Here is a 23611-nt window from a genome sequence, read left to right as displayed (position 1 = left end):
TTGCGTGTAACACGGGATCCGTTCGGCTGCGTCGGGGAAAGTTCATAGCCAGGGGGAGCCGCCGTGTCTTCTCTCTCTCTCCGCTGGCCCTGAAGAGATGCGTCTCTTGTACGTAATGCAAATTCATGGCCATCAGGTCTAATAGCTCCACAAATTTGTCTAATCCATTTTATAATCTTCTCAAGAGCCGTCATAATATCTGAGGGCAGCAAATGTCGTATTAACCACACAAAGCTGTTTATTGGGCCTGTATCTCCCGAGAGAATTTCTGGGGGAAAACTGGCAAGATTTCAAAACCCTGGTGGTCAGGTTGAACGGAAACGGCTGACCCAATTAGCTGTTTCCCCAGAATGAATTTTTAGTGGCCTTTGAGGGCAGAAATCTCCCAGCCAAAAGGCGAAAAAGACATTTTCTGTATCCCCCCCCCCCGCAGCTGTTGCAAGGGCCTTTGAGAAGATTTTCCCCAGGAAATAAAATCACATTCAGAACAACAACAACAACAATGGCGGCCTGTGCAGCTCCGCGCCCAGCCTGCCCTGGACCCTGGCCACCTCCTGCCTACTTGGAGAACCCGGCTGCCTCTGAGGGATCCAGCTCTTTGCACCAGTGTGGCAGCTGCCCCCTTGAGCCAGTTCAGGACCCAAAGCAAGAAGGCTGCTTGTGTGCGGCAGGCTGGGTTCCCCTCCCTTTGGGCCAAGAGAAGAGCCACTGGCCACCGGCCAAACTCTCCCAGGTCAACGGGATTGAATGATAAAGGGATTTCCTTCCCATAGCAGCCTTGAACATGGCAGAGCTGATAATGTTGGGCTTTTCTTAGTGGCTCAAGGCAGCTATTGTCCCCTCACTTGAGCCTCACAGCCACCGCCTGGCCTATAACTCGGCCTCAAGAGAAATGAGGAGCCAAACATTGTCCATGGCAGGGCCTGACTAGCGTCGGGCTCTTCCATGTCCAGCACCTTCTCCACGCTGACCTCCGAGCTCCCGCCTGGGTGGATCTCGTGCGGAATGACTCCAAAGTTAAAAGCTCCTTTGCTGGACAAGGCACCGGAGGGAGGAATCCTTCCCTCTGTACAAAAGTAGCAGTAAATTGTTGGCAGGAGGTCTTTACGTCTCCATCGTCACAAAAGAGCTGGAGAAAGGATTTGGCAGACGGATGAGGGCCCAGGTGGAGGCGGCAGCTGCAGCCCATCTCAGGATGTCCACCAGCAGACACACTTCCTTCATCAACCCTCCCCCCCCCCTCTGGATTGGCCTTAGGATGGCAGTCTCGAGAAACAACTAAAAACCAGGGGAACCAGGCGGGGGGGGGGGGTAGGAGTGGCTTGTCATGGATTTTGGCACCATTGAGTAACTCGTGGCAGGGACGGTCCCCGTCCCCCCCAATCCCTCGTGGGGGGGCTGAGGGTCAGAGGGCCCAAGGCACCAGGGCCGCCCACCAGAGGGAGGCGGAGGCGTACAGGAGGGGCCAGGGACCGGGGTGGGCGGGGCTTCCTGCAGTGTTGTTGCTCAGCTGCATCTCTCCGTACTGGGGGCCGTCGGGGCCCCCCATTCTCATCCCAGCCGCCGCAGCTGCCGCCGCGGCTCCTCCTGCAGCAGCAGCCGCCGCCACACGCAGGGCTGTCCCGGAGGAGCGGTAACGGGGGGCAGACTTGGACCTGCGGGAGGTGCCCCGAGCGCTGCCCCGGGCTGACCCACGCGCTCCACCCCGGCCCCCTTTGCAGACCACGGCCTCCATGAAAATGGCCAGCAGGAAGAGGAGCGTCCAACAGAGGGCGGGGCTGCACTTGACCCTCATGGTCTCCAGGGAGGGGCCCCGATCTGCAAAATGAAGAGGAAAGAGGGGTCAGCCCCCGTTGCCCGGATTCCTCCGCTGGTAGAGTTAACCCTAGGAAGCCCAGCGTTCCTCTGGGTAGACCTGGCATGAAGCCTGGGGATTGTGGTTGCTTGGAGACTGGCCTCTCCTGCTCTGCCTCCAGAAACCATGTAGGCTACAGCTATGCAGTTTCCCATCAGCCAAGGATGGACGGAATCGGACTGGGAAGGGGCCCTTGAGGCCTTCTAGCCCAGCCCCCCCCTGCTCAAGCAGCGGTCCTGGGTCCATCCCAGACCAATGGTCACCCAAAAGCTTCTTCCAAGGCTCCAGGAACAGCCATATCTTCTCCAGGCAACCTCTTCCCCTGGTTCCTTCTTCCCACTGCCAGGACATTCCTTCCCCCTAAGCGGCTTCTCTCCTTGGGGAGTTTCACCCCCCCCCCCGTTGCTTCTTGTCCTGCCTTGGGGGGGGGGCTTTGTAGAATAAGTGGACCCCTCCTCTCCTTTGAGCAGCCCCTCAGATACTGGGAGGCTGCCATCCTCTCCTCCTCTCCATTCAAGATTGGCCTGACCCAACTCCAACCACCGTCCTGGGCTGGGGGGTGTTTTAGCCCCCCAAATCCTCTCTGCTGCTGCTCTTCCCCTTCCGGGATTCCCGCCTCTCTTCCTCCCCTCTCCTGGGGAGCAGAAGTGGAGGCAGAATCTCTTCCCACCAGCCCTGCCCAGGGCCTGCCAACCTACCTGGCTGCCCTCGGACTGCAGGGCGCTTTGCCTGCCAGCTGAGCTCCAACACGGGATGGGGGGGTTTCTATGCAACCTAAACATGGAGGCTTCCTCGTGTAGGGCTTGCCGTGAAGGGGGAGCCCATCTCCGGGCAGCCGATTGCAAAGAATGGAGGCAGCAGGCAGAGACCCCCGACTCCTTTTACAAGGCTCCGCCCCCAGCGCCCATTTCGCCCCAGGTGCCGATTGATCCTAGGGATGCCCCCCCCCCACCCCCGAGAACCAGGGCTGGGGGGGGGGTCTTCGGGAGAGTCTCCCCCTTCGCTTTCCCTGAAGCAGCTGCGGCTCCCAAATCAGCCCCCACTGGTTGCCCCCTCCCTTCCCCCCCCCGGGCTCTGCTACCCGGAGGGCGGCTGCGGAGAGGGAGCCCCCGCCCCGCGCCCGGAACCGGCATTTCCTTCCATCGCCCGCAGGGGGGGACAGACGACCCCCCTCCTCCCTCCCTCCCTCCCTCCCTCCTTAGCGAAGGCTCCCCCCTCCCTGAGCCGCGCTGTTGGGGGGGGGGCGAGGATGTCTACCCGACGGCTCCGGCGCTCGCTCTCGGTCGCTCCGGGCTTTGCCTGCCGCTGCTCCTCGCTCGCTCGCCCGGGGCTCCGACAGCCGCGCAGCCCTCCTGCGCGGCTCCGGCTCTTCGTCACTGCGCGCCTCCCCCGTGCCGAAGCCCCCGCCCCTCGCGCCCAGATGCAGCCCCCGCCCCTGCGCGCCCCTCGCCCGCAGCCCCTCCTGCGCCCGCCCGGTGGGTGAGGGGGCAAGGACGGAGCCCCGGCTGGCAGCGCCAAGGATGCGGGTCTCCCGGGAGGTGGAGGCGGGTCTTGGCCGCCACCCTCTTTGGTTTGAGGGGGGCACATCGGAAGCTTTGTTGGGGGGGAGACCAGGAAACCCTGGGAAATGAAGACACCCCCCCCCCACTTCATCCTTGGAAAGGCTGCCGGGAGGGGAGGGAATCGGGGCAGGTCTCAAAAACTCTGGGGCCAGGAAGATCCTTCTCCCCGTGGGGCGGCTTAGGGGAAAGCGGGGACGTTCTTTCCACGGCAAGTCATTTGTCAGCATTGTGAAATGTGTCTTCACTTCGTGTGTTTGTGTGTTGGGAATCTCGGAAGCCTTGAAGGAGCCCAGCATGGGAAAAAAGCCCCCCCAAAACAAATGCATGAAAAGCCCACCCCGAAGGGCCAAAGGAACGCAGCCCCTTTTGTCGGCACCCCAACATTCCCAGCAAACCTCCATCCTGGGCTGGAGGGGGGGAGGCGCAGTGGCTCTCCAGGGGGAGGGGGCTGCAAAGGGGGGAGCAGTGACTGCCCTGTTCCAGAGTCCGTCCTCCCCCCCCCCCACGGCATTCTCAGGTGGAGGGCACCCGGAGGGAATCGGCCCCATGCAGTTGAGGGGGCCCTGCAGAGGATAGAAAAACAAGGTTGCAACGGAGGAGGCTAATGGAGGCTACGGTTGAGCAACCGAAGGCAGATCTCGGTATCATTGCGGCCACCATCCTGAGCGGACCGAAGGTGGGAGTGGGTGGTCCCCCAAAGGGAGCCCTGCGGGGCCTTTCAAAGGGGATCCTCTCAGCACCTGGAAGACATTCAGAGGCAGCCAGTGCAATGGTGGGAGCCCTCCTGGGAAGGAGGCAGGCAGGCAACACATCTGGGCTTGGATCAGCTGCAGCCCCACAAGAAGCACAGCTGGAAGGAAAAGAGCCACATGTCCTTCCCCCCTTTGGTCCTCCCACCACCTCGCCCCAGACCTGCTCACCTCTGTCCCAATTCCTTTATGAGCCACACCTTATGCAGGAAGTCAATCAAAACAAATGGCTGCACTTAAGGACAGCACCAGGTCTATTCGGCAACAAGACGGTCTCCCAGAGCGGCCACTTAAAGATCAGCCGGCAGTGGGTGGCAGCAGCCAATCCTTGGTTGCATAAACAGGTGAAGGGTTGATGCCACTTTCTAAGGCCTTGGTAATAAGGCCACACTTGGAAAACTGCACCCAGTTTTGGTCGCCACGATGTAGAAAAGATGTGGAGACTCTGGAAAGAGAGCAGAGAAGAGCAACCAGGATGATGAGGGGACTGGAGGCTAAAACATATTGTAGGAATTGGGGATGTCTAGTGAAAAGAAGGACAAGGACAAGCAGGATAGCAGTCTTCCAATTTTTTTTTTCATTTTCATAACGCATAACCACATGTATACTGTTGCATCAACATAATTTCATATTATTATTTATTAACATCAATTCGTCTTACCATCAACTCCCAAAAAACAATTATTGGCTCCTCCGCTCTCCATACACCACATTACCCTGTCCATCACTTTCTTCTCCTCTTCCTCCCTACCTCCTTTCTGCCCTCTGCCATTCTTCTCTACTTCCCCTTCCTCTCTTCCAATATTTGAGGGGCTGCCACAGAGAGGAGGGAGTCAAGCTATTCTCCAAAGCACCAGAAGGCGGCAGGACAGGAAGCAATGGGTGGAAACTAATCAAGGAGAGAAGCAACTTAGAACTGAGGAGAAATTTCCTGACAGTGAGAAGAATTAATCAGTGGAACAGAAGTTGCCTCCAGAAGTTGTGAATGGAGGTTTTCAAGAAGAGACCTGACAGTCACTTATCTGAAATGATATAGATCAGTGGTTCCCAAACTTGGCAACTTTAAGACTTGTGGACTTCAACTCCCAGAATTGGCTGGAGAATTCTGTGAGATGAAGTCCACAAGTCTTAAAGTTGCCAAGTTTGGGAACCACTGATATAGAGTCTCCTGCTTGAGCATTGGGGTTGGACTAGAAGACCTCCAAGATCCCTTCCAACTCTATTCTGTATAAGTGGTGGGTAGAACATGCAGAGGAGGGACATGGAGGTTGTTTCAGCCTCAACTCTGCTTTGATTGACAGCTGGCTTTTCAAGAGTTACCAGGCAAGCAGTGAAAGGCAGCTCTAGCAGCCGCGGCTTGGCCTGGGGGCAGGGCCAGGTCTGGACAGAGACCGAAAGGGGTCTTAGCCTCCTGTCCAGTGGTGGGTTGATCCTCTGGCCACCATTTGGCCTCTAATCCTCCTTTGGGGAAGAGGCAGGGAGGGCTTCCGTCCCTCCCTTCTGACAAAATAAAAACAGGGAGGGAGGGAGAGGTGTGTGTGTGTGTAAAAGTTATTAGAGAATTTATATGGCTGCCCACTCAAGTTGAAGGACTTAAGGCGGCACACAAAAACAATGCACTCCCTGGCCTTCCCCCAAGTAGCAATGAAGTGCGAGGGTCCCTTTTGGGCTTTGAGCCTTCCACATGCAAGCGGGCCCCCCTGAAAGGAAAGCGGGCGGGGGGGGGACCCGGAGCTGCCCCACTGGCGGGGGAGCAACTTGGCCACAGCCCAAAAGGGGGAAAGCGAAGCGACTCGAGTGGCGGATGCCAGAGGCCGCCAGGTGGCGCTCTTCCACCGCCATTCATCCGCCGAGGCTCTTCCCGAGGGCGGCCGGGGGGATTCAGGGGCCGAATTCGGTTGGATTCATTCCGGCTGGAGAGCGGCTCCTGGGGGGGCAAAAGGCGGGGGACCCACAGGGGCCTCTGGCCGCGTCCCGGGCCCTCCGGGCGGGCAGAGGCTGCTCTGCGGGGTCGGCCAGCCAGGAAACTCGCCCGGCCTTAAGTGCTGAAGCCCCCGCCGGAGAGGAGAGGCTTCCCGTCGGTCTCGGAGCGGCGCCTCCAGCATCTGCGGCCGCCCAGACAGGCGGGAGGGACGGAGGAGGGAGAAGGGTCCCCCAAGGGCTCCGCTCTTCCCCGCTTCTTTGCGGGGCGCTGCAGGCTCCCCGGGGGGAGGGGGGAAGAGCGGCCGGGGCCCCCAGAGGCCATCTGGACGGGCCCGGGAGCTGCGCGCAGGGGAGGGCGGCGGGGGCGTCTCTCCAGGGGCCCCGTCTCCTCCTCCTCCGCCGCCGCCGCCTCTTCCTTCCTGCTCTGCGGGCGAGCGCCGTCCCCGGAAGAGGAGGAGCGGCGGGGGCAGCGGCGGGCATGGAGCGGCTGCCGGCGGGCGCGGCGGTGGCGCTGCGGGGCGGCTGCCCGGGGGACCCCAGCTGCGGCCCCTGGGAGATGCAAGGGCGGCTGGGCGCCGGGGGCTTCGGCAACGTCTCCCTCTACCAGCACCGGGTGGGTGGGGGCCGCGGGGAGGGGGGGCGGCTGGGGGGGGTCCCGGGGCCGCCCTAACGCCCCCTCCCCGCTTCCCCTCCGCAGGAGTCCGGCGCCCGCCTGGCGGTGAAGGCCTGCCGGCTGGAGCTGAGCGCCCGACACCAGGAGCGCTGGCGCCACGAGCTGCAGATCCTGCGCAGGTGGGCGGCGGCCCCGGGGCTCCCCTCGCCTGGGGGTCCCTCGGGGGCCCCGGTGGCTCCCCGGGATCTGGACGGGGATCCTCCGGGGGGAGGGGGAGGGAGGGGCCCTGTTTCCCCCCTGGGGGCAGGGGGGGCTGATCCGGATGTTGGTCTGCATGGCCTCTAGGGGTCCCACTTCGGTCAAGGGGGGAGGCACCCAGCGCACCTCCCTCCTCCTCCCCCCCAGCAAACACCCCGAGGGGGGGGGCTGAGAGAGGGGGGGGCAAGTGGCCAAGCACCCCCCCCCAGCAGGCCCTGTGACTAAGGCAGGACTAGAACTCTCCACCTCCCGCTTTGCCCACTGGCCCAGGCTGCCCTCCCTGCGGCCCTTCTCAGCCAGTCCTCTGGGCGGCTCCCTGCTTCCCCCACACTGCAGCCCCTCTCCTTCCTCTCTGCCCCTCAGCTTGGACCATCCGAACGTGGTGAAGGCCCTGGAGCTGCCGGAGGAGCTGGATTTCCCCGTGAACGACGTGCCCCTTCTGGCCATGGAGTATTGCTCCAGGGGGGACCTCAGGAAGGTAGGGGCCGCTCGGAGGGCCCGGAGGTGGGGCTGGGCTGCTGGAGCCCCCGGGGGTCCTTCCCTCCCTCCCTCCCGCTCTGTGGCTGCCTGGAGGAGCCCCTGCCGGACGCCTGGTCCTGTCCCAGAGGCAGCCGGAGCCCCGTTTCCACCCGAGGACCTTGAGGTGAAATCCCCAGCAATTGGTCCCTGGGGAAGGGAGCTCCAACTCTTCCCCAATTCTCTCGGGGGTCTCTAAGCCAGAAGCAGAGAGAGAGACTGCTGTGCTGCTACCCTTCTGGGGTCTTCTGGGGCTTAAGCCCATCGCTCCTTTCATGCCACTTTGGGACCCAGAAGTTGAGCCACAGAGCGAAACTCCGATGGCTCCGGGAGTCTCCCGCTCTTCAATGCTTCAGCCTGTAGTTGTGGTTCATTATTTGGAAGCCGACACTTATTTTGTTGGCCCAAATATCTTCTCCGACACAGTGCTTGCTGTAGTCAGATGTTTTGCCCTTGGAGATACATATCTACGTGCTGTATTAACCTCCGTGTGTTATTGCTACCGTTACTCTTCCAGCTGCTGAATGCCCCCGAGAACTGCTGTGGTCTTAAGGAAAGCCAAATCCTTTCGGTGCTGAGTGACATCGGTACGCCAGCTGTTCTTTTCCTTGATAAAGAGATTTAAAAGTGTTTTCTTCCCCTGCCTTCTTATTGTGCCTCGAAGTTCATTCAAACAGCCAATTCAGGCTCTGAATGCGTATGGATGATTAATTGCATGGATTCGGACCGCGGAAGGGGCATCTTGGGACAGAGGCATCTTCTGGATTTACCACTCTTGTCAAAATGACGAAGGCCGAATCAGAAAGTGCCTCTTAATTTTTTTTTCTAAATGTGTGCATTTTCCCCCCCATAATTTCCAGGGTCTGGCATCCAGTATTTGCACGAAAACAGAATCATTCATAGAGATCTTAAGCCAGAAAATATTGTCCTCCAGGATGAAGCCGGGAAGGTCAGTGAAACTCCGCGTTTAGAAGGCTGCGCTCGGTTTCCCATCCATTGTTCCAAGAAATGTGCCACGGAAAGGGGGCTCCCTGCCCACTCCCCACATCGGATGGGCGGGCTTTGCCAGGAGGAGAGGCCCCTGATCTTCCCCACCTGCTCTTTTGAAGCACAGGGTGCCCTGGACTTTGGGCCAATCGCCAGGAGGCCGAGAGTTCTAGTCCCACCTTAGGCGCAAAGGGGGGAAGGGTGACTTTGGGCAGCCCCTCCCTCTCTCTCAGCCCACCTCACAAGGGGGTCGTTGTGGGGGAAACAGGTGGAGGAAGAAATATTAGGTACCTTCACGGCCTTTAATTATACAGTCAATAAAGGTGGGATATAAAGAAGCATCCCCAGGTGGTGGTCTATAGCAGTGTTTCTCAACCTTGGCAACTTGAAGATGTCCGGACTTCAACTCCCAGAATTCCCCAGCCAGCATTCGCTGGCTGGGGAATTCTGGGAGTTGAAGTCCGGACATCTTCAAGTTGCTAAGGTTGAGAAACACTGGTCTATAGAGCTTGGTTCTCCAGCATCTGAAAAGAGAGTTCGGATGTCCTTCCTTCCTTCCTTCCTTCCTTCCTTCCTTCCTTCCTTCCTTCCTTCCTTCCTTCCTTCCTTCCTTCCTTCCCACGCCATTTCCCTGCCCCTCTCATCCATTTCAGAGGCTAGGAGGAAATGGAGGGAACACCCCCCCCCCCCTGTCAGTTCCAAAAAGAGTGAAAGAGGGAAAACATGACTTGGGATGGGATTTCATTGCCAGATAATCTACAAGATCATAGACCTGGGATACGCCAAGGATCTGGATCAAGGGAGCTTATGCACCTCTTTCGTGGGGACCCTGCAGTACCTGGTAAGGTCTGAACCCCCATGGCGGTGGGCCCTGGTCCTAACTCTGGAGGGAGGGAGGGGGGGGCCCTGAAGGTGGATTTTTACCCCGATTTCTGCTCTTTTGTTTAAGGCCCCTGAACTCTTTGATAACAACTCTTACACCATGACGGTGGACTTCTGGAGCCTCGGGACGGTCGTCTTTGAATGCATCACGGGGTTCAGGCCCTTCCTGCACAACCAGCAGCCCTTCAGCTGGTAGGCCCCTCTGGCTCGGGGGGCAACGGGGTGCGCCTCACCTTCGCCAAAGAGCCGGTTGTGTGTCTCTGCGTACAGAGGGACACCAAGGCAGCCCCGCTCTCTCTCTCTCTCAAGGCCCAGCTGGGAAGGAGACTCCCTTCCCTCACAAAATGTTCTTTCCCCATCAGCTGGAGCTCCAGGAAGAGCCGTTTTAGGGGAATCTCGTGCCAAGATACGTGGCACACGGTGAGCTCTGCTCACTGGGGAGGAATTCCTCTGAGTTCACCATGGAGCTCCAGTCCCAATTGGGCCACTGGGAGAGGCACATGGGAAAATACCAATAAGACGGCCACAATTGCCCAACGGATTCCCCGGCCTTGTTTAGGTCCATCATCTCTGTTTTTTTGTTGGTGATGGTGATGCCTTCAAGTCCATCTTGGCTGCTGGTGACCGCGTTGACCAGTCCCTGCAATTTGGCATTAGGGAGTTGGACCCAAGATGATTCTGAATTTTATTTCTGGCTTCTGGAATATTCCCTACCCTGTTCAATTGTGTGTCATTTGCCAACCTGATATATTGTTCCTCACCCATGCCACGAATGACGTTAAAAATAACACTGGTCGTCTCTGTCCACTCTTCCAGAAGCTTCCATGAGCTTTTTTCCCCTTGGGAACTACCTGCTAGATGGACGAATCTTCTAGCCCACATTTAAATGCACGCTTGTTCTGAAGAGCCTTTGTAGACACACCCATTTTAATGCGGTTGGCCGCAGGGGGAGGCCGAGCATCCCTCTTTTGGGGAGGGGGAAGGAGTCACAAGCATTTTGATAGGTCCCAAAGGGTCTCCTGAAGGTCACCCATCCTGCTATGGGCGTCATGGATTCCAAGAGACCAACTGGGTTGTTTCTTTTGTGTTCTCTTTTCCCGCAGGCATGAGAAGATCAAGAAGAAAGACCCCAAGTGCATTTTTGCCTGGGAAGAGATGACGGGGGAAGTTAGATTTAGTGCTTATTTGCCAACTCCAAACAGCTTGTGCAGGTAAGATTCATTCTATCGTTTCTCCTTAATTGGTAGAATTCCTTCCTGCACTAAACCAACCTCCCTCCCTCCCTCCCTCCCTCCCTCCCTCCCTCCATTCCTTCCTTCCTTCCTTCCTTCCTTCCTTCCTTCCTTCCTTCCTTCCTTATGTGACCCAAGGGAAGCACCTCCCTCGCCTGGGGGAAGAACCAAGTCCTCGTCTCCTTTGCATCTTGCAACAGGTGGGGGGGGGGGCTGTTCTGATTTCAAAGGGGGAGCCTCATTCCAGAGGTTTGAGCAGCAGAGGAAATGACTTTGGGGCTCCCAGCAGATGACGTTGTTTAATCAAAGCATCCCGGTGTAACGTTCCCGTGGTTCGTCCATGAGGCCAATGTTGAGAAAAGACAGGACACAACCTTTCTCGGGATGGAGCGACGCAGATTGGGGGTCTGAGAGCCCCTTTTATTGAGATAGGACAAAGGCAGGAGGAGCAATAGCATGTGGTTAAAAACAGCCTGTAAAAGTACAATTTCTAATCTACTGCTCAGGGGAGTTCTGTCTATATATGGTAAAATCCTGGGCGTCATTGGTAGGGCACATCTCAGGATGTTATGTTATGCACTATCAGGATGTTATGGGGTGTTAGGAGTTTGTTTTCTCCTGTGTGGTTCAGCGTGGCTCTGCATGCCCTGGTATGAACTGGGCCACGGGGGACACACACCTACACAAGGAACTATATTACAACATCCCGGGGCACACACTGGTCCTGCTGGATCAAGTTCAGAAGGCAGAGGATACGAGAGACTGGGGGTCCTTCAAGCAACCAGGCCACAGAGTGGGGCCGGAGGGTGGCAGCCGGTCTGGTGGGCTTACCTTCTCCTTTTGTTTTGTGGCTTAGTACGATTGTAGACAGGATGGAGCACTGGCTTCAGATGATGCTGGCCTGGGACCCCCAGCAGAGGGGAGGCGGAATAGACCCAAACACCAACGGCTACAGGTGCTTTCAAGTGATGGAACAGTTGTTGAGCCTGAAGGTAAGTGGGCAGATTATACATTTCGATTAAGAAGATTGATTACAATTGCAATAAATAAGCTTTCATTTACTTTGAGTCTTAAAATGCTCAAACTTTGTAACATCAAGACAAAATATTCACCCTTGCTCATAGGGAATAAATTAGAACCATTTTCATTTTTTGAATTACAGTAAGATGATTGGAAACTGGGACAGCAAACTCTAGTTGTTATCCCCCCCCCCAAAAAAAAGAACTTTGATTGTAGGTTTTTTCCCCCCTCCCAATTTTATTTTGAGCATCTTAAGCCTGTCTCTCCTAAATGCACCAGGGTTTTTTTTTTTTGGAGGGGTGTGTGTGTTGCTGGTGAAAAAAGCTTCAAAAATAAACTTTTTCAAAGTATTGAGTTCTTCGCTGTTTCTTTACGGCATTTTCTTTTCAGATTGTCCACATCTTAAATATGACGTCCGCCAAAATCCTGTCGTATTCTCTGCACCCAGAAGAAAGTCTTCATTCCCTGCAAGTTCGGATTGAATCCGACACCGGAATCAGCTCGGGAAACCAGGAGCTGCTCCTGGAGATGGGGAGCTGTTTAGACCCCCGGAAACCAGCCTCCCAGTGTGTCATTGATGGCGTAGTAAGATTCCTTCTCAAATTCTGACCTCTTTATTTGCACATCTTTGATAATGATCGTTCCAGAACATAAGAATTTACTTAAGCTTTCGCTTAATTGCGTTTGAACTTTGCCCCTGTATCCCCTCCCTTCTGTCCTGCATCATAATTCATATTCTCCAACTAGGCTGTAGACATGAGACGGACGAAGGCATGCATGGAATTTCCCCTTCCATGCCAGCCTGATAATAGTCATGGCAACACTTTAGAAGTTGACATCTAGTCAACAAACGAACCCCACCCACCACCCAGGCTGTTACGACACAAAACAACAACGGACACACAGCCAGCACCAATCAGCACCAATCTACCAATCATGATACAACCACACAACCAATCAATCCACTTACTAAAACAAAGCCAGCACTACACACACACACACACACACACACACACACACACACCAAGATTTATAGAAAGACGGCAGCTCCGACCACACTTTTAAGCCGAAAATATTGTGTGTGTGTGTGTGTGTGTGTGTATGTTGTAACAAATACAACATACATACATACATACATACATACATACATACATACATACATATATATAAAATGTATATGTGTATGTATGAATTTATTCATTTCTTCTTGCATATTATTGAATTATTGGTACCTTCTGAAGGTTTGCAAGGAAATGTTTTGATTTCGTAATTTCTCTTCTTTACCAGAAAGGCTGGGATAGCTACATGGTATATTTATTTGATAAGAGCAAAACTACCTATGAAGGCCCTTTTGCTTCTAGGACGCTTTCTGACTGCGTAAATTATATTGGTAAGTTTGTCTCAGTTTAGTAATAATTATTAGTTATTCTAAGATTTGGCTACAGCGTATTTAGGAAAAACATTCTGCAATCACCTTTGAGTCCTTATCAAAATATCAAAGTATAAAAAATACTAGCACTAAATCAGTCAGAAGAAGGTACAAGCTTCCTCCTGCCCCATTCCTCATTTTCTTTGAATTTGTAAATAATTATGTGCAAATTGTAAATATTGAATTCAAATGTCATGTTCAACTCGGTGATAAGCAGGGATTGTGTCAGCTTTGGTTCCATCACGAATATTCTTAAATTCAGTGCCTCCCTCCCTCCTTTCGTTCCCTTTTTATAACTTGCAGTTTTTAATATACTAATGAGGATGGCCGTTTTTCCCTCTCTCAGTGAAGGACAGCAAAATCCAGCTGCCCGTTTTCCAGCTTCGGAAGATCTGGGCTGAAGCCGTGCACTACGTCATCGGCCTGAAGGAAGACTACAGCCGCCTCTTCCAGGGCCAGAGAGCCGCCATGTAAGTCCCAGGGGCCCCTGAGGAAGAAGCGCAGCGAAGGTGCGATGGGCTCGGACGAAGCAGGGCTGCGGGGCCCGATTAGCAGCCCTTCCACACCTTCCTGTGGCCCCCAGTGGTAGGTAGGGGTGTCCATTTGGGAGTCCCAAATAGCATTGTAGCAATAGCACTTAGACGTATACCGCTTCACAGCGCTTTACTGCCCCCTCTAAGAGATTTACAAAGTCATCATATTGCCCCCGACAATCTGGGTCCTCATTTTACCAACCTCGGAAGGATGGAAGGCTGTGTCCACCTTGAGCCCCATCAGGATCGAACTCCAAGCTATGGGCAAAGTTAGCCTACAATACTGCCTTCTGATCACTGCACCCCCAGGGCTCCCAGCATTAGCAGTAGCCCTTAGACTTATATACCGCTTCACAGTGTTTTACAGCCCTCTCTAAGCGGTTTACAGAGTCGGCCTCTCACCCCCAACAATCTGGGTCCTTATTTGACCCAACTTGGAAGGACGGAGTCCAACTTGACGGGTCAGGATCGAACTTCCTGGCTGTGGGCAGAGTTTAACCCTCAATGCTGAGGGTTAACCCTAAGAGCCGAGGTGGCGCAGTGGTTAAATGCAGCACTGCAGGCTACTTCAGCTGACTGCAGTTCTGCAGTTCAGCTGTTCAAATCTCACCGGCTCAAGGTTGACTCAGCCTCCCATCCTTCCGAGGTGGGTGAAATGAGGACCCAGATTGTTGTTGGGGGCGATGTGCTGACTCTGTAAACCGCTTAGAGAGGGCTGAAAGCCCTATGAAGCGGTATATAAGTCTAACTGCTATTGCTATTGCTATCTATCTATCTATCTATCTATCTATCTATCTATCTATCTATCTATCTATCTATCTATCGTATTGTTGGGGGTGATATGCTGACTCTGTAAACCGCTTAGAGAGGGCTGAAAGCCCTATGAAGCGGTATATAAGTTTAACTGCTATTGCTAATGCTGCATCCTAACCATGCGCCACCAGAGCTATCTATCCATGGACGTTTATGTGTAGTTATGAGGGGAGATTAATGCAAACTTCTCCTTGTCCCAATCTCTAGGCTGAGCCTTCTGAGGTACAACCACAATTTAACCAGCAGGAAAAACAACATGATCTCCACATCACAGCAGCTGAAGGCCAAGCTGAATTTCTTCCAGCAAAGTATCCGCCTGGACTTGGAACGATACAGCGACCAAATGACCTATGGAATCTGTAAGCCTTTGGGCCAGGGACGGCCCCAACATGTTGATTAACCTTTTATTGGTGGGGGGGGGGATCCACTGAAGGTCATTCCTGTCCCACCCCCCCCCACCCCCAACTTCTCTGGAGGCCTGGCATGCATGTTATCGGGATCCAATCAAAACGTATAACTGAAACTGTTTATCAGCCAGTTCATCTCCTTAACACAGTGTTTCTCAACCTTAGCAACTTGAAGATGTCCGAACTTCAACTCCCAGAATCCCCCAGCCAGCAAATGCTGGCTGGGGAATTCTGGGAGTTGAAGTCCAGACATCTTCAAGTTGCCAAGGTTGAGAAACACTGCCTTAACATCTGCATCCTTTAGGTTTCCTCAATACAGAACCCCAAATTCTTCTTTCCTACCTCTTTCTTCTCTGAAATGTATAAAATATGTTAAGTTTCCAAAATTCATCAGTATAACTACTTCTGTTTTGGAGCCTTGTTTGTTTCAAACCAAGCGTTGCTTATTTTCAGAGAATATGGTGAGTTAACCCCAGTCTCTTTCTTTAAGCCTCAGAGAAAATGTTAAAAGCTTGGAAAGATATGGAAGAAAAAGCTTCACTGTGCGAAAAGGTACGGCTCGAAACCAGAGTGTATTGTTCCAGGCCTCGGGCTTTTTTACTCCTCTTGTCCCCGTCATCCTTATTAAGAGCTTTTAATTCTGAGATAGCATCTTATCTGGGTACAGAAAAAATAGGAAATCAATCAAAAGTAATAAAAAAATAAAGGCAGGAAAGTGATGAAAAACTTTCCATTATCCAAAGAGCAATGCTTCTAAGCCACATTTATTGTTACTGTCGCCAAATGTATATTTTTAATTCTGAGACAGCACCTCACATACAGGGAAAGAATCAGGAGCTAATAACAACTAAGCTCCCCTTTCTTCTTCTGCGTTTCATTACCACTAATATTGAGACGATCCTCAAATAAAGTCGTCTAATTTAGAGTGTGCTCAGCCATTGCCACCCCGGATGGGGAGGAAAACCCCACCACCATCCCCTCCCTGGTCAAAATGATGTGTAGGAGGAGCGCTCTGTCTGTAACTGAGTCCGTGAGGAAGACGTTCGGTTTCTCCAAGGCCTCTTAAATTGAGAACATTCAGATCTTTTCCATGTTTACTGTTTATTGTTCAGAATACAGGCCATTTAGCCCTACCTGCCACTTGGCGTGGATGTTTCTCTACCTTAGCAATAATTAAAACCTGTGGACTTCGACTCCCAGAGTTTCCCAGGCAGGAATTCCCCAAGAAGGAATTCTGGGAGTTGAAGTTCATACCTCTTGAAGTTGCCAAGGCTGAGAAAGGCATCATCCAGCTCCAATTAGAAACTCCCGAGTGAAGGAGAGCCCATGCGGCAAATCCTTTCATTCTGTCCGATGGGAAGAGGCATCCAGCTAGGTGACTATTCAATGCAAAATAAATAATCAGACCTTCAGCCTGTCAGAGAGGGGATTTCATTTCTCCTTTGCAGGTGGCGGATATCGGCTCCCTGGATGAGCAGATCATGGCGCTGCATACCGAAATTGTGGAGCTGCAGAGAAGCCTCCACGTGCGACGTCAAAACGATGTAATGGAAAATCTGTAAGAAAACAAACTTTTCTCATTACGCCACTGGCTTAGCAGGAGGAGGCCTTATCATTGTTAATTAAGCTCTGCTCAGCACCGTTCATAGCACCTAGCTAATAAATCTTGAATGTGCCCCAAAATAGCAATAGCAGTTAGACTTATATACCGCTTCATAGGGCTTTCAGCCCTCTCTAAGCGGTTTATACAGAGTCAGCATATCGCCCCCAACAACAATCCGGGTCCTCATTTTACCCACCTCGGAAGGATGGAAGGCTGAGTCAACCTTGAGCCGGTGAGATTTGAACAGCTGAACTGCAGATAACAATAGCAACAGCAGTTAGACTTATATACCGCTTCATAGGGCTTTCAGCCCTCTCTAAGCGGTTTACAGAGTCAGCATATCGCCCCCAACAACAATCCGGGTCCTCATTTTACCCACCTCGGAAGGATGGAAGGCTGAGTCAACCTTGAGCCGGTGAGATTTGAACAGCCGAACTGCAGATAACAGTCAGCTGAAGTGGCCTGCAGTACTGCACCCCAACCACTGCGCCACCTCGGCTCATGCTACAAGTAAATGTACCGACCAACAGGCAGCTGGAGACCGAAGACGTTTATCTCTTGATTTGGCCACTCGGAATCTCCTCTGACCATGGTCACCCATAAACATTGCCCCCATAATCCCCTGCCTCTCATGCGGGGTAGTTCCATGTTGCCAGTCTTCTCTGCTTGACTCTTGGGAGGGAGAGGCCGAGACCCAGGGGCAGAAAGGCTGAGGTTATCTGATGGACGGCCGAGAGACCACGAGGGATAGGAAATGGAAAGCTGAAAGGCAGAAAGAGCTCCCTTCTTAATCAACTTGGGACCAGTTGCTTTCCGATTGTTGGAAGTAACACAGAGCCTCCGGTGAGGGGGGGGGGGAATGAAACACGACTGGGTTCCAACAGCCCCCCCCCCCACTCTGCCATTTGCAGTGTTTCACTTCCTAAGACCGTGTTTTTAGAACAGTTTTGCCAAAACTGGCATTTATTTCTGATTTCCAGCAAAATTGGCCCGCACAGCCGTCACTTAACCACCACTGCAAAATAGGTGATAAAATCAGGTCAGTCACACGGGTGATCCAATTTACAACGTCACAAGATATGACCGAAACGGCCTCATTCCATTACAGTTGTCTCTCAAGGACTACCTCTGTTTAAAAAAGGATCCAGTATTTATAGTTTTAACAGAATTCTTGAATTAAAGAGGGAAGTCTCTGCCCGCTGATTCCTTTTCTGATGAGTTGCGGTGTTGAAATCCACATTGGTGCTATTAAATGGCCCACTCATTTGTATCTTTTATCTTACATTTTTAAATGCTTTTTATCTTGCCTGTAAGCTGCCCAGAGTCCCAAGGGAGTGGGCGGCATACAAATTTTATTAAATTGAAATTGAAATTGAAATTGGCCTGAGGGGAAAGCCGAAAGTTTGGCTGAGTTGAGCGTACTAAACATTTACAAACCAAACATTGCCCAGCCTTAAGAGGATCACTTTTTTGCTGCTTCTCCTAATTTCACATTTGTTCCTGGATGGAACGACAAAGATTTCTTCCCTTTGAGAGCTAGCAGATCAAATATTCCACCGTTTTATTGAGGGTAAACACGTTTAAGCCCCCACTCTTACTAACAGAAGCCAGCAGCCATTTGTTACACCTGCATTCGGCCTTTGTTGAGCCCCAGAGGGGAAGCGGGGAGGGAGGGAATCACGTTGACCGTTGCCCCGTCTCTCCACAGGGAGCAGAGAGCCATTGAACTCTACAAGCAACTGAAATCCAGGCCTCCAGGTAGGTACGTCCCTTGTCCTTCTCCCAGGGAACAGGCAGGAGGAGGCCCGGGAAAGAGACGGGCCCGTAAGCAGAAACTTTGCAAAGGAGCCTAAACAGATGGGCTCAGAGGCTTGGGAACACACAAGATTTGCTCTGCCTCATAAAAACAATTCTTTTCATGAGTTGAATCCTCTGCCTCTTTTTCAGGTTGCAGGTTTTTCTTTAAAGCAGTGTTTCTCAACCTTGTCAACTTGAAGATGTCTGGACTTCAACTCCCAGAATTCCCCAGCCAGCGAATGCTGGCTGGGGAATTCTGGGAGTTGAAGTCCGGACATCTTCAAGTTGACAAGGTTGAGAAACACTGCTTTAACGGTTTCCTAAGTTTGTACGGTCGTTTCTAGCTATTCCAGGGTAGAAATTTAGAATAGACAGGCTGTTCCTTCGGGAATGTTATTGATTCCTATCTAGTCAAACACCCCCATTACCCCCTTAAGTGGAGCCTCTGGAGCCCTTTGGGTTGAGGACGTATTAAGAGGTATAATACTGGAAGTCTTGTCCGAGGATGACAACATTTTTCAGCCCTGTTTACTAGGATTTCTGATCCATCCAAACAGTTAAAAATATATTATTCTCATGATTAATGCTAGTGTAAAGTCTTCGGCTTTTCTTCTGAGGTAGAATCTGGTTGCCAAATGCTTTCTGTCTGTGGAGGAAGTTTACCCTCTGGAGAGATCTGTCTTTCAGACCACGTCTACAGCGACAGCACAGAGATGGTCAAGATCATTGTCCAGACGGTCCAGAGCCAAGACTGGGTCCTCAAGGAGCTCTTCAGGCACCTCAGGTAATCGGGCAGGCACACCTGTGACCCAGCCCTGCTCTCCTTCCCCAGCCCTGCCCAGTGCCCAGGTAGCGGGATGACCAGGACCCAAGGGACATCGCTTGGACTTTGGCTGGCTTCATCCCTTTGTTCTTCATTTATAAAAATACCCAAAATGTGGAACTAATCCTTTCCAGTGTAGTTCCGGTCGATCAAAGCTTGTTCATAGTTTCAAAATAGGCTTCCTTAGATTGATCTGCTGCCTCTTGCAAAAGAAAGAAACCCCTTTGGAAAAGGCTGGCTCTGAAGCCCCCAGTGGGTCAGCCCGGGGGCCAAAATGGGCTCCGGAGAATACGGGACGTCCAGGGTTGCAAGGCAACCGCAACAGGTCCTCCCGGAGAAACTGGTTAAAAAACATTTCATCATTGGCAGATCTTCCATTTGATTGCCAAAACAGAGAATTCGTTTTTTAAAAAAAAAACATTGCTGGAAATGATAGACGGAATTTGCATATAGGCGTGCAATTTCATTCCACTTATAGTGTGTTAACGCTTTGTTACTATTTTTAGCTTAATTTTAATAATGAATTTAGTTTCTTAATGTGGTTTGTTTATTTATTACTAGTTAATGATATTTTAGAAAGCGATTGCATGCATGACATTTAAATTCCTGGTTTACTTAGCTGACTTATTTATCTGTCTTTTATCCTTCTTTTCATGCGTTCCCTTGTGTTGGTTCGCCATGCGTTTTCTTTAAAATGTTCGATAAAGGGGGGAAAGCGAAGAAGCAGTGAAGCAGGGGCCACTCTAGTCGCGAAGCCCCAAAACACCTTTTTTTACAGGTGGACTTCAAGAGGGGGGCAATAATTGTTACTGTCGTTGGGAGGGAAGCGGAGTCTGAGACAGAGTCTTTTATTATTGAAAAGATGGCTAAGCACTGAGCCCAAAGGATTTGCGTGAAAATGTTGGAAAAAGAAGGGGGATTGAAGGAAGATTCACTAGAGAAATTACTCTGTCTGCTCCTCGGCTGTTATGAGGTCACGGAATCCCTAAAAGTATTCCTGAATTTGCCCTCGATTCTCCCTGGATCACCTAGTACAGGGGTGTCAAACTCTATTTCATTCATCAGGGTTGCCTTTCCCCTTCGGGGCAGGGGTCGGGGGGGGGGGGCATGGCCAGCTTGACGTCACTCATCGGGGCTCTGTTTTCAGCCACTCCTGCAGCCCTCTGCCAGTGAAAGTGGAGCCCAGGCAGGCCACGCCCAGCCTCCTCGTGCTCCGTTTTCACTGGCGGAGGCACCGCGGGCCAGTCCTTTGCTGTTTCCAGGGTGGGCCTGCAGATCTAAGCACCCCGTGGGCTGGATCCAGGCCGAGGGCCTTGATTTTGACCCCCCTGGCCTAGTACCACTGCAGAGGGAAAGGATTGTTGCCTGCCCTGTTCTAACCATCCTTCTCCTTTTTGAATCACAGCAAATTGCTGGGCTGCAAACAGAAGATCATCGACTTGCTTCCCAGCATCGACGTGGCTCTGAACAGCATCAAGGAGGCCGACAATTCAGTCATGCAAATGCAGGGCAAACGGCAGAGAGAAATCTGGCACTTGCTGAAAATTGCTTGTGTAAGGATATGGCTCAGCCAGGCCGCCTTGATGAATATCCAACCCATCATCCTTTCGTTATAAATAAGCGTTGCGTTCGTCTGTTAGTTTGGCGACGTTGCTAACATAGAAGCAGATTTTGGTTCAAATACCAGCCTGGACTAAGCAGAGAGAAAGAGAAATTCTCTTACAAATATTGGGCCATTTTTCTCCCCAGAATTCAGGGGTTCATTGTACGCCATCTGGAAAAGCTGAGGACAGATTTGGACAACAGAAGGCAAGGCAGGGGCCCCCGCTCTTAAGGCCGCATTTGACACCCCTAGATCAGGCAGGGCAAAAACGTTTGAGCAGAAAACCACACATCTGAAAATGTGGGTGTCCCTGACTCTGATGATATTCAGATGTCAACCTGCCCCACCCTTGTTACTGGTCACCTCAACATCATCATCATCATCATCTGCTAAATATCAACTGTGGGTGGGTTACACTGTCCTGTCTCCCCTCATTTCCCCCAGCTGTTTAAGGCTTGAGAGCCTCAACGTATCGGCCATCCTCTCGGCCGCGTTCATAAGACAGAGCTGACCCGGCAATTCTTAATGCCAGTCAGTTCATTCAACCTTCGAATGCCAGGAGTCCAACAGCTGAGTGCAGCTTTTAAGTTTTTTCTCATTTGCGGGTATCCAGAAGAAGGAAATGGGGGAGCACCATCAATGCTCCTGATGGGGGGAAAGTGACTTAACGCTCTTGAGTGCTGCTGTCCAGACTGGTTTTATATATGCCAAACAATTCCAGAGTTTGGTCACTTGGACCAGTTTTTTCTGCTGGCACAACCAACCATGTTCCTCTCGACCCATTCGCAGCAGCCTCCCCCCGTCAGAGTCATTGGGAATAAACGCAGGAGGCGGGGAACTCCGCCAAAGGCCTGCGTGTCTCTTCTAACACCTCCCAGTTTTCCTTTTCCTTCTAGACCCAGAGTTCGGCTCGATCGGGCAGCTCCGCCGTGGATGGTCCCGTCCCATCTTCTGTGCCTGCCTGGCTCTGCCAAACTGCACCGGCCCACGTGCTGCAGCCGCTGCCTTTCGTGGAAGCCTCTAGAAACGCGTAAGAGATGGGGGAGGGGGCTCTTCCTCCCTGCTAGAAACCCCCCTCAAGGCTGGCAGGCGACCCTCCTGTCAGGAAATGCAGCACTTCGTTTAACGAAGATGGCTCAATTAGTAGAATAAGGGACATCCGCCGTACAGGACATGACATTGAAGTTTAAAGGAAGAAAGAAGAGAATGCTTGAAAATAGGTCACCATTTAAGACCATAATTGTGGGCTTAATTGTGGTTGTAAGTCAGGGGCTAATTGCAATTCATATCGCAAAATTTCACCCTCCAAAAAGAAAATGCCTGGCATTAGGATTGCTGAAGAGAAGGAAGCTCTCCGGATTTTGATTCGTGTATTTAAATAGTTTCCTATTTTTTTGTCTGGAGTAGCTGGAATAGAGAACAGCCATCTTTGTTCTTTTCTTGACAGGTTGAATTTTGCACATTTGTTGGAAGAAAATCTAAGCTATCTTGACAGTTTTAGCGCTGTTATACACGAAGCGAGACATGACCAGAATAGCAGCATGATGGTGAGTTGAGGCTTCCCTTTGGCATACGTTTAATAAATAATTCACTTATTAAGAAGAAAAGACAGCTTGGAAAGTGGGTCATTCACTAATTCAGCAAGAGAAACTCCTCTACTTTAGAAGAAAATGAAGATATCCAAGCAACAACTTTGCATAAGCATTTTGTTAAGGAAGATATTTGAGGCTTCCTTCCTCTTTTATGAGTGAGTTTCCTTAAAGGAATTTTGAGGGACTCTGAAGGAATTTTGCAGCTCAGTGGGTGGTCAGTCCTGTGAGTGAAAGAGACTAATAAAAGTGAATTTTCCAATATCCAGTCCTTTTAATAAGGCCAGCAGTGGGGAAAACACAATTCTCTTTATTTGGCCTGCAAGTATTTTAAATGCCCTCTTCTGTGCAAGAGAACTGTACAACAGTAAGGAAAACACAGAGATTGTTCCTCAATTTTACCAGTTTGAATTTCCGTCCGTTTTATATCGATTACTGCATAACGACACTGAGAGTGCTTCAGATTATTCCCTTGTTTTCTTTTGCAGAGTCTGGACTGGAGTTGGCTGGGTTAGAGAGTCCATGTTGCACAGCCGTATTTGCAAAAATGGGCCTTTTAACTTAAAATACATCTTTCCTTTGAATTAAAGAAGGACCAGATCGCAGAGTTTGCATCTTCATCCGGTTGTGGAGGTTTTGGGAAAGTGGCCCTGCTTTACCCTCTTAAAGCATCCCAGATAGAATATCTCCCATCACAGGATCTGTCATGCACTGTAATTAAATAACCCCCAAAAGATCATGTTGGGCTAAGACAGAAATCGTGAAAGGTGCAAAATAAATTATCTTGTTATATACTGTATTAATAGAAGAGAATATATGTAGCTCAGGATTGAACTGCGAAATCTTTAACGCTCTCGGAGTTTGTTTTCTTAACAAACATTTCGTTACTCGGGGAATGTCATCAATGACGCACTTATGATGCCACCTATCTGGGCAAACCCCACCGTCTTCTAGCACTGATGGTGTTACTTAGTTTGGTGATGAAACGTCTTCAAGCAAATGACCAAACTCTTGAGAGCTCCGTGACTCCATAGAGCAGTGTTTCTCAACCTTGGCCACTTGAAGATGTCCGGACTTCAACTCCCAGAATTCCCCAGCCAGCGAATGCTGGCTGGGGAATTCTGGGAGTTGAAGTCCGGACATCTTCAAGTGGCCAAGGTTGAGAAACACTGCCATAGAGTTTACTACACGCCTTGTTAACTCTTCTCTTTTCTATCATCCTTGCGGAAACTTATTCATAGTATATTTCTAATGAACAAAATTGGGAGTATTTTTGTAATATATAAAGATTTTTTTTCCTTTTCACTTTGAAAATATCTGACCCTTGCCCTCCCACCTGAAAACAACAGCTTAGAAATGTCACAAGTAAAATAATCTCAACAAGTAAGAAATCAGTTTTGAGTCTTTTTATGTTTTT

General features: G+C 51.5%; 1 protein-coding gene across 2 annotated transcripts; it reads left to right on the top strand.

The window, feature by feature from the left end:
* Window positions 1-6544: 6544 nt before the first annotated feature.
* CHUK (component of inhibitor of nuclear factor kappa B kinase complex) lies at window positions 6545-22990 on the top strand. Of its 2 annotated transcripts, none has more exons than XM_032226441.1 (21): window positions 6545-6702; window positions 6787-6881; window positions 7324-7438; window positions 7994-8063; window positions 8337-8425; window positions 9215-9304; window positions 9413-9537; window positions 10449-10556; window positions 11434-11569; window positions 11988-12182; window positions 12885-12987; window positions 13373-13496; window positions 14580-14731; window positions 15270-15331; window positions 16228-16337; window positions 18091-18140; window positions 18801-18963; window positions 20408-20555; window positions 21502-21635; window positions 22053-22152; window positions 22683-22990. In XM_032226441.1, the coding sequence occupies exons 1-21, from the start codon at window positions 6568-6570 to the stop codon at window positions 22707-22709; spliced, it is 2331 nt and encodes a 776-aa protein (XP_032082332.1). In that variant the 5' UTR covers window positions 6545-6567; the 3' UTR covers window positions 22710-22990. The 2 variants fall into 2 exon arrangements, with proteins under 2 accessions (XP_032082332.1, XP_032082333.1); XM_032226442.1 differs by having other exon boundaries at window positions 6546-6702; window positions 18867-18963.
* Window positions 22991-23611: the final 621 nt, after the last annotated feature.

This window comes from Thamnophis elegans, chromosome 11, assembly GCF_009769535.1.
Source record: "Thamnophis elegans isolate rThaEle1 chromosome 11, rThaEle1.pri, whole genome shotgun sequence".
Classification (NCBI taxonomy): Eukaryota; Metazoa; Chordata; class Lepidosauria; order Squamata; family Colubridae; genus Thamnophis; species Thamnophis elegans.
Note: the sequence above shows the minus strand (reverse complement) of the source record. Positions and strands in the feature narration are given on the sequence as shown.

Bases quoted from the DNA above. Each gene is read 5' to 3' on its own strand.
- CHUK (XM_032226441.1), top strand. From the start codon at position 6,568: ATGGAGCGGCTGCCGGCGGGCGCGGCGGTGGCGCTGCGGGGCGGCTGC. The intron at 16,338-18,090 runs GTAAGAAAACAA...GTCTCTCCACAG, and splicing joins AACGATGTAATGGAAAATCT to GGAGCAGAGAGCCATTGAAC. The intron at 18,964-20,407 runs GTAATCGGGCAG...TTTGAATCACAG, and splicing joins GAGCTCTTCAGGCACCTCAG to CAAATTGCTGGGCTGCAAAC.